Source organism: Barbus barbus (assembly GCF_936440315.1).
Source record: "Barbus barbus genome assembly, chromosome: 18".
NCBI lineage: Eukaryota > Metazoa > Chordata > Actinopteri > Cypriniformes > Cyprinidae > Barbus > Barbus barbus.
The window spans coordinates 9,529,252-9,540,060 of NC_136746.1; the positions used below are offsets into that span (position 1 = coordinate 9,529,252).

Below are 10,809 nucleotides of genomic sequence, written 5' to 3' on the forward strand. Positions count from 1 at the left end.
TTGATCTGATTCTTTATCTTATCTGTTTCTTTATTTCTTCTAATTTTTGGCCTTTTAGTCAGTCTCGTTCTCTGGTTTTAAGTGCTCAGAATCCCAGCTGTTGGCGTGACTCCTTTCTTTCCCAGGCCCCTGTTGCCAGGAGACCTGTTGAGCCTGGTTGCCAGGAGACCTGATGTCTCTGTTTATGACTGCGTTTTCATGGAAAGGCCTTATTTGTCAATGGAATGACACAACAAACTTCTCTCTCTCTCTCTCTCTCTCTCTCTCTCTCTCTCTCTCTCTCTCTCTCTCTCTCGCGCGCTCATGAAATATACTTCTGTTAGTGCTCTTCAGCAACAGTGTTTATTCATACGTCACCCCTGTTCCAAATCCTAGCGAGCTGCCTACGTGGGCAGAAGGCATCATCAGTGCAATCCAGACACAAAAGCTGTTCCAAAAGAATCTAAGATCCATTTTTTGTCCAAATTCAAAAAACTAGAATACACCACACGAGAGATTTTAGAACACTAGGCAGATTTGTAAAAACTACGCATCGTACTCTAGCCGACTTTGTAAATAGTTGTGAATCACATACAAGCTGTCCAGAACATAACACACTCAAACATGTGCCTTGTTGCTAGGAAATGTGACAAATAAAAACAATGTGTTGTAACATTGGTTCAAAATATCAAACATTTTTGCTGTCCTCCAGTCAATACAATCCCATAATGCATTCCAGTTCCATTACAAAAAAAAGCCTGATTTGTGATTTGAGATCATACCTTTCACTTCCAATTCACCAAAACCTAAAGTGTTATGAATTTCCACAAGAGTGTCATATAAAACATGTTAATATTTTGAGCAAATTGTAGAACACATTGTTTTAATTTGTCATGTGTCTCCTAGAAAGGAGCTGAAGGTTGCTGCTTGAGTGTGTTGTGTTCTGAGTGACTTGAAAATCTGGTAATGTCTCCCCTGTCATTTAATCCATGATGCATTTTCCTCTGTAACCATTTACAATGTCATCAAATGATGCCTTGTTTTTTGGTCAGATTTTAAATTTTGTGTATTCCAGCCTTAAAGTTCAACCAAAAATAAAAAATAATTAATCATTAATTACTCAACCTCATGTCGTTCCAAAGCCATAAGACCTTTGTTCATCTATGGAACACAAATTAAGATATTTTTGATGAAATCCGAGAGCTTTCTGACCTTCCACAGAGAGCAACGCAACTGACACATTCAAGACCCGGAAAGGTAGTAAGGACATCATTAAAATAGTCCTTGTGACATCAGTGGTTCAAGCTTAATTTTACGAGATTACTTTTTGTGCACTAGGAAAACAAAAGTAGTGTTCCCTTCCATGTTTGGATCGACATGAGGGAGAGTAATTAATGACAATTTTGGGGTGATCTATCCCTTTAAGAATGATGTGCTCTCTGTGAGGAGCATAATTGGAGTTGCTCATTGTGGAGCATTTCAAATCATTTTCATATTCATATATGCAGCAGGCAGTTAAGGCAGTAGGCAGAAAGGTAGTTCTTTAGGTTTTGGAACAGAGCTGATGTTTAAACAGTTAGCTATGAGCGACTTCATTGTGAACATCATTATGGCTAAAAGGCTTTCATTTCATAAACATTGCTGAATTACACATTTTAGCAGGACTTAAAGGGACATTTTTCACCCAAAAAAATGATAATTCTGTCATTTACTCGCTCTTAGAGGAACACTTTATTTGGAAATAGGCTCATCTTACAACTCCCCTAGAGTTAAACAGTTGAGTCTTACCATTTTTGAATCCATTCAGCCGTGTCTCCGGGTCTGGCGGTAGCACTTTTAGCTTAGCTTAGCATAGATCATTGAATCAGACTAGACAATTAGCTCGAATAAGAGTTTCGATAATTTTCCTATTTAAAAAAAACTCTAACTCAAAACTCTTTGGTCATTTTTGAGTGCGATGCTAATGGTCTAATAAGATTCAATGATCTATGCTAAGCTAAAAGTGCTACCGCCAGACCAGGAGATTGGCTGAATGGATTCAAAAACGGTAAAACTCAACTCTTTAACTCTAGAGGAGTTGTAAAATTAGCCTATTAGCCAAAAAAAGTGGAGTGTTCCTTTAAGGCTGTTTCACACTGAGCACGAAACGATTGATCGCCTTCTACTAATTCACGCCTGCACGTTAGGTGGCACCGACCAGCAATGCATTTTTTTCTCATGTAGCCTATGTATCTCGTATATGGCTTTTGCTTTTTCGCACACGTGGAATAAAATGGACGGTGCTCTCCAGATTGCATAATTCAGTGAAGAATTAATAGAAATGTTATTTTGTATAAAGAACGTGAGAATAAATCTGTTCTCAAATACCATCAAAAACAAGAACTTGGCATCCACTCTCTTCTCTCTACCGGAATACTCTTCTTTGATGTTTGTTTACAATGGTTTTCGAAACCGTGCCACCACGTGACCTAAACTCACTGATTGGACGGCCTATTTCATCGTGGAGTGTCAGGAAAAAAAATCAACACACAGGACAAAAAAAATGCGCTGCGAATGATCGTGCCTGGTGTGAATCAGTGTTAATTTCGTTGACGAAGACGACAACGAAAAATATTCGTCAACGAACCTTTTTTCTGTGACTAAGACGAGACGTTGACGAGCTAAAACTAATATCTGATGATAAAGACTATGACGAAATTTATGTCGTGTCTCGTTAACTAGACGAGACAGGACTAAAATGTTATTTGAGGACTACTGCACATTCAAAATACATCCTATAGGCTAAGTTAACTGTCTTGTCTTTCAAAATGTGCGTCTCTGTCATTGGATAAGGTGCGTTTGCATGGCAGCCGCAGTGGACGGATAGGCTACCAAAACGCGAACTAGCGATCTGAAACAATGGCCTCAGCACCCGAAGGGTTAGGGAGTGGGTGACCAGACGTCCCGTTTTTCCCGGGAGTCACAATTCATTGTCGATTAACTTAAAGTCAGTGAAGGTGCGATAGATGGAAACGCGCTGATAGAAGTGCTCTCGCTCGCGCGCGCTCCACTTCTTCAGTTCTCATACAGCGCGCGATCAGTTCTCAGTGCTCAAATACACACACAGCAGTCCAAATGTCTATCATGTAGAGCATCTCACGGAAATACAGTCCGTTATGGTTTAAGTGAGCTTAAACAGGTGGGTGAAAACTGAATGTATGTCAGTAGGCTATTACATGCATACATTCCGTCTTAAATGGACAGCATTCCTAATTATCTGTCATAAATGTTAACCAACAAAAGATGTTAAATAAATGTATACTTGTTAAGTAAACCTACTGTATCTGAAAAATGAGTTTAATTTATATTTCTACCAAAAAATGAACATTTTATTCCAGTTTTTCCAAATTCAATCCTTGATTCAAATTTCTCATAACTAAGCTTAATTGATTTGGTCTAAAGAGAGAAGAATTGATGACTATTTTTGTTAGAATACTACATATAAAATAGCTACCAAAATAAATGTTGGTAACTGCAGTTTGACTAAAAGTAACGACTAAAATTTGACAAAAATGCAATGACTTTTCGTCGACTAAAACTATGAAAGACTCAAATGACTAAAATGTGACTAAGGCTATTAAGCTTTTTCGTCTCAAGATAAAGACTAAGACTAAATCAAAAATGCCTGCCAAAATTAACACTGGTGTGAATAGCCCCATTAGGGATCTATTGTTTCGATTCAAAAGCGCCATCACGCCAAATTTTTGCGTTCAGTGTGGAAAAGGCCTTTATGCTGTTCTACACCTTTCTTCCGCAGCACACAAAAGACACCAATCGCCATCCATGGGCTAAACTATTTGTTTCATAATAATTTTGTTTAGACACCATTTGTTTGTTTTAATCTATTTATTTAAGTGGATCTCTGATTAATCTCCTGTGAGAGTTGTCAGGATCAAGAGAGACTTGGAACTTGATCAGAGAAAAGGCAAACTGAGCCAGTGTTGGATTGCTTTCCTACAGTGGTTCTCATTCATTATAGTTCTATAATGAATGTTGACAGCGAGGGATGGGGTCATGCTGGATTAACTGAATGTGATTGGATTGACTCTAAAAAAAGATCTACAAAGTAAACTATACCCATTAAGGTGTCTTCCTCAATATGTTCCTCTCCTCACAGCACCCTGTCTTACCTTCTTACTCTGATCAGCAGTGGCTATTCTTGTGCATGTTAGTAATACCACCTTTAGTCCAAATTCCCTCCATCCGTGTTGGTGGAGAAAGATGGCAAAGGAGCCACACGTTCTCCATTTATCCTGTTATTATGAGACCGTTTAACAGTAATGCAAGAATATGCAAACATGAGCCTGTCGACTGCTCTCTGACCCTTTACGTCTTCGTGAGCTAACTCATGTTTCCAGTAATATGGAACCATATTATGTACATCACTTCCTGACTATTCTCAGCAGGCCTGCATGAAATCTGCACCCCCAGAAGTTGCTGGAATCTGCTCTGCAGATTTCTGTTTTTACTGTTTGTGTTGAGCAGCCAGATAGAGTGTGACGTAACTATTGGCTTCACCAATGATGTGATTTTTGGGGCGGGGCTTCTTACAGTGGCAGTTAGGGGGAGTATTTAAGACTTGTTTGAACACAGTCATCTGTTTTGCATTTGCATTTGATGCTCCTAGTGAAATACTTCAGCTTTGCATCCACTCCACAGAATTCTGCAGATTTACACCTGAAGTGAATGCAGAAAATATGTGGAAAATATCATATCAAACATCACTGTCTGGGTCTGCTAATAAGTTTAAAGCAGTTACAGTGCCATGAAAAGTTTTTTGCCCCCTTCCTGGTTTTTTATTTATTTTTTATTTTTTTGCATATTTGTCACACTTAAAAGATTCAGATCATCAAACAAATTTTAATATTACACAAAGATAATACAAATAAATACAAAATGCAGTTTTTAAATGATGATTTCATTTATTAAGGGAAAAAAGCTGTCCAAACCTACCTGGCCCTACGTGAAAAATGAATTGCCCCCTCCTGTTAAATCATGAAAGAACTGTGATTTAACCACATTGTTTTAGAAAGCTGAGTTAAATTTCACTACCCAAACCCTGATTACTGTTGAATCAAGAAATCACTTGAATAGAACCTGTCTGACAAAGTGAAGCATGCTTAAAGAGCTACACATCATGCCGCGAACTAAAAAATTCAAGAACCGATGAGGGAACAAAATAGTTGACATGTATCAGTCTTGAAAGGGTTATAAAGCCATTTCTAAGGCTTTGGGACTCCAGCGAACCACGGTCAGAGCCATTATCCACAAATGGAGAAAACTTGGAACAGAGATTAATCTTCCCAGGAGTGGCTGGTCTACCAAAATTACTCCAAGAGCGCAATGACGACTCATCCAGGAGGTCATAAAAGAACCCAGAACAACATCTAAAGAACTGTAGGCCTCACTTGCCTCAATTAAGGTCAGTGTTCATGATTCAACAATGAGGAGGAGACTGGGCAAAAACGGCATCCATGGAAGAGTTCCAAAGCAAAGAACACAAAGGCTCGTCTAACATTTGCCAAAAAATATCTTGATTATCCCTGATGAGACAAAAGTTGGAACTTTTTGGAAGGTGTGTGTCCCGTTACATCTGGCATAAAACCAACATCATACCAACAGTCAAACGTGGTGGTAGTGTGATTGTCTGGGGCTGCTTTGCAATTTTGTGCTGATAGAACCATGAATTGTCATATATAGCGCTGATCAGAAAATCCTGAAGGAGAATATTCAGCCATAAGTTTGTGACCTCAAGTTCAAGCGTACTTGGGCTATGCAGCTGGACAATGATCCAAAACTCACCAGCAAGTCCACCTCTGAATGGCTCAAGAAAAACAAAATTAAGGTTTTGGAGTGGCCAAGTCAAAGTCTGGGCTTAAATCTAATTGAGATGCTGTGGCATGACCTTAACCAGTCCATTCATGCTCTAAAACCCTCAAATGTGGCTGAATTAAAACAATTCTGCAAAGAAGAGTGGGCCAAAAGTCATCCACAGCCATGTGCAAGACTCATTGTCAGTTATTGCAAATGCTTGATTGCAGTTGTTGCTGCAAAGGGTGGCACAACCAGTTATTAGATTTAGGGGGCAATTACTTCTTCATGTAGGGCCAGGCAGGGTTGGACAGCTTTTTTCCCTTAATAAATGAAATCATTATTTCAAAAATTGCATTTTATATTTACTCGGGTTATCTTTGTGTAAGTAAAAATTTGTTTGATTTTGAATCTTTTAAGTGTGACAAATATGCAAAAAATTTAAAACAGGAAGAGGGCAAAAATCCTTTCATGGCACTATTACTGCATGCGATTTGTGGATCTAGTGAGAAACAAGATAAGGTTAAGTGGTCATTTCCTTAAAGAACTGAATAAAAATGTTCTAGTTCTTGTTCCAGGTTGCTGCTTTCAAGTTTCAGGTTTGATTTGACATCAGCCACAATTGTGAACTTCCCTTTCGGGTGTTGTGATAATGTTTTACAAATAGGAACGCTTGATGTTCAACAGGGAGATTCATTTACACTACTAAATAAAAAGATACATGTTTGCACAGAATGTAACACGATTGCTGGATATTTGTGAATTCATTCAGTGGTTTGATAAAGAATAGAAGCAAACTTGTGTTTAAAGTTGGACATAGACAGAGATCCAAACATCATTCAAAAGAGCAGTTTCTGGGAATTTTCTAAATTATAGTTTTTTTCCACTCAGTCCATGAAACTACATGTTAAAGTGCAATGCTCTAATATAAGTATTCGCTCTCCTCAGTTTCTTTTCTGACTGTAAAGCGATGGCCCAGGTCAGTGAACAAACTAAATAGGTGAAAATTTCAAAGGGCATATGCAGTCTACACACCCTAACGTCACATAAAAACCCAAGTATACTTGTGTATAGTGCATGTAACGTAAATTTCGTCATCAGCATATTACACTCCAACTCCATTTTACTAACAGAGCATATTTTGTACACGCATGCGCATTGAATTTCTTTGCACTACTTGGCCCTTCTCAAAAACCCACCCCCCTTAGTTACTGTTGCTATGTCCGACAAGCCATGCCGCTCTCGCACTACGCATCATGTTCTCATGCAGTGAAAAATACATTGTGGAGCAAAGAGTAAACTGAAAACACACCAACAGACAAGACAGAGCTGGTTACTTCTGGTATGAATCAAGGTCTCGGCTTTAAAAATTTGTCTTTTTTTTAAGAAACTCAAACCAAAAATACTGTTTTGTGGCTCTTTAATGTGTCGTGACAGATTGCTGTAGCGCCACAGTGGCATATGAACCGATCATCTTTTCATGTTTACTTAAAGCACAAAATAAACATGAATGAACATCAGAACATATATTAAAACCACCGAAAGAAGTCAGTACACAACATTTTTCAAGTTTAAGTTCACCTATGTTATTTATTATGTATTTGAAAAACAATAGATGAATAGATGCATTGCTTTATCCATGAAATACTTGAATATAAATTTGTTGTTAATGAGTTGTTAATTGCAGGTAAACCATAGTTCTGTCATAGTTTTTTTTAAATAATTTCTGTTACTAAGTATTGTGGTGCCTTGCACAAAAAAAACATTTGAAGAGTCTGGACTGATGTTTGCTTTTATAGTTAGGCTAAAGCTACTAAAATATCAGTTTCATCAGTGCGTCTTAGATTTTCTATTCCTGGTTTCACAAACTGCCGAATATATGAAAATTATAATATAAAAATATAAACTTATTGGTTATCGGTATCGGCAATGAGAAGGACTTAATTTATCGGTTATCGGTATTGTTTAAAATGTTTCATATCGTGCATCCCTGCTGTCAAATTGATTATACTTTGAAAGGCTTTGTGTTTGGCAGTAGATAAGTTAGTGTTTATCAAAAAATTAAAAATTTATACTTTTGAACTAATAATGTGCTTTCTAACTTTGTTCAGTTGCAGCCATTGTTAGCAAATGGTAATGGAGGAGAAAACGGCAAAATGGATGGATACCGTAGCTTGCTTGTCAGCACTTTTGTACTTTGGATTTTGAAAATGAGCCGACACAGATCGGCTCAAGTGTCTATTTCTCATGAATATAATGCAAAGGTTCCAGAGAATGCAGGAGTCATTTTCTGCTGAAGGCAAGAAGAAATTAGATATAAATTGGAGCACATCAGTCATGCTTGTCAGGAAAGTGAATGAGAAAATGCATTAATACAGTTTGTACAATTTTTGTGTCATGAATAGCAGTTCAACTCCAAGATTAGGTACAATTGGGATCACGTCAGAAACAAACCGCACTGGAGTTTGCATGAATCATACCCCAGAACACCCTTTTTAGGTGGACTCTAGTACGGTTTGTGGACGCACATCAGTATTCAAACTATCCAAAAGAACAAACTCTGATGTCTAGTGTGAAAGCCCCCTAAAAATGTCAAAAATTAGCTGACCACTTCTCTTCTTGGCTTTGTCCTCAGGAGGTCGCCTCTGTTCCTTCTCGCCGTGTATAGAGCAGGTCCAGAGGACTTGTGAGGCATTACTGGACCATGGCTTTGAGGAGATCTGCACACTGGAGGTTCTGCTCCGGGTGCATGATGTTCGTACTGTCAGTCTGCCCTTACCAGACTTCGGACCAGAGGAGGGCTCTGCCGACAGCAGCCAGATGGCTTCAGATGTTGGTCAAGAGGAAGTTCCAAGCACTGGGAACACCTCTGTGATCTGCAGGACTGCCACACCTCCCAGAGAAATGGCCGGACACACCGGATACCTCACCTTTGCAACCAAACCACGCGACTAGAAGCATAACTGAAACTGATGGAGACTGTTATAGAGTTTGAGTAATGCAAACTCATTTCATGTTGTCATCTGTACACACCCTTTGTGTGTTCTTTTATTTATTTTTTAGATTGGTTAACAGCTAGATGGGCTTTTACATCAATATAACAGTTCATGCAATTTAAAAATTCTGGTTTAGTACAGACTGTTGTTCATTTTTTTTTGTATGGTTTTTTTTTTTTTTAAATAAGTAGATTGTTTTGCTACAATAAATTATTGGAAAGCAATAAAATCGTATCTTCGTAGTTTATTTTTCTTGTGCTGTTGACGTTGTTGCAACTTTGTATGATTGTCAGCTGCTGAATGCAACTAGTGCACAGACATCTGACCTGTCAGAGAGCACAGCGACTTGGAAATTTATGCTCTTCATTACGTATCTGTGTCACGATAAATGTGTCTGTTGACATCATATAAAACTTTCTTTGTGAGGTTTTCATTTGCGTTCATTTGTGATATCAGCAGTTTCTCACCACTGGTGCTCTCAATTCAAGGCTGTTACGACCTGTTCTGTATCTGTTGTGTATGTTACTTTCTTGCATGTGGAATGAAAGATACTGAAGAACTAGATGTGCCAACATCTGGTAAATGTTTTATCTGAAACGATCTGCTGAGAGCTCGTCTATTCACGAGTCCATAAAAGGCCTGCCTTCTGTAATCCGATGCCTTCACGATGCTGTATAGAGGTGGATTTATTTATTATTCTCATACTCTCTCTTGCTTATGGTGTTATAAACCTTTTGTGATCTATTTTGGGAAGCACGGAGGGTATGAATCATGCAGTCAGAGATATAGTCATAAGCTGTGTTTGGAATGGTAAAATAGCATATAGTACATGAAATACTTAATATTGCTTGCTATTTAAAAATAAATTAATTTCAGGGAGAGAATTGTTTCTACACCGTTTTTATTTTATTTATTTTTTTGGGTATACTAGTCAAATTAAAAAATGAGTCAAGAAAGAGATGTTAATCGTGACTGATATCACTTCCAATTCATTCATCACACAAGTGTGTGGTGTGCTCTGTATATTAAACACGGTGTAAATCAGTGTTGTATGCCTACAGAAAAAAATGCAAGTACACATTATATACTGCAGAAATAGTAAGAGGACTATGCAATTCTGAACACTGGTATAATCACATACTCTCAGGCCTTTGTGTTATCATGTCATGCTCAGACTTGTGATTCTTAGATGTGTTCTTATGTGTGAGAGATTGTGGGTTATGTAATGCTGGAACTCAAATGCAAAGAAAAAGCCCCTCTTCCCGTATCTGTTTATATATTACAGCCATATGTGGGGGATGGAGACTTGATGTTGTAGCAGTGGAACTGGTCGGTTATGTTTAATCCATCTGCTTTCAATTAGCACAGTATAGGAACGGAGCGTGGAGCGAGTCCCCCTCACGTCTGAACCACAGCACAGGCTCTGGAATAGCACCTCTTATAAGTCCCTACAAAATCCTTAAGCAGCTTGTCAGCAAGACCTCGACTGTCACTTCTTGAAGCAGACTCCAGGTAATAATGTGCTCTAAGTGGCACATCTACTTATTTGAATTAGAAATGTTATTAATTAAAAAGTATAAATTCCTTTAAAAAATTATTCTAAACTTTGAATGGCAGTGTACATTATAAAAAAAAAAAAAAACTTTGTAGCAAATGAATATCGCTCCGTTATCTTCTTATTGTTAACACCTTTACTTCAAAGCACAATGACTGGCATCTATTGTTGACACACAAAGGTGCTTGTGAGCTGTAAATACCCAGACACCACTTTTAGCACATTCTCATTCATACAAGCGCCTCTATCTCTCTCTCTGTCCACTCCTTACTCTCCGATCCTAGAGTTCAGCCCTTTTAATCCAGAAAAAAGCAGCATTGATGAGCTAAAGTACTGTAAGCCGAGCACAAAGACATCTTGTGCTGGTGATACTTTGGCCTGTTAAAACACTTACACAAGCTCAGTTTAGCAGCTAGGACTTCCATGCCA

The 10,809-nt window shown here is 38.2% G+C and overlaps 1 protein-coding gene across 1 annotated transcript in view; it reads left to right on the forward strand.

Annotated features, from left to right (window-relative positions):
- The window catches only part of LOC306884376 (tRNA (adenine(58)-N(1))-methyltransferase catalytic subunit TRMT61A-like), a 22,457-nt gene extending 12,755 nt beyond the window's left edge, over nucleotides 1–9,702 (forward strand). The window contains exon 4 of the mRNA XM_079440175.1: nucleotides 8,465–9,702. Within this exon, the coding sequence (XP_079296301.1) occupies nucleotides 8,465–8,784 (320 nt within the window). The 3' untranslated portion in view covers nucleotides 8,785–9,702. The remainder of the gene's footprint in view (nucleotides 1–8,464) is intronic.
- Nucleotides 9,703–10,809: the final 1,107 nt, after the last annotated feature.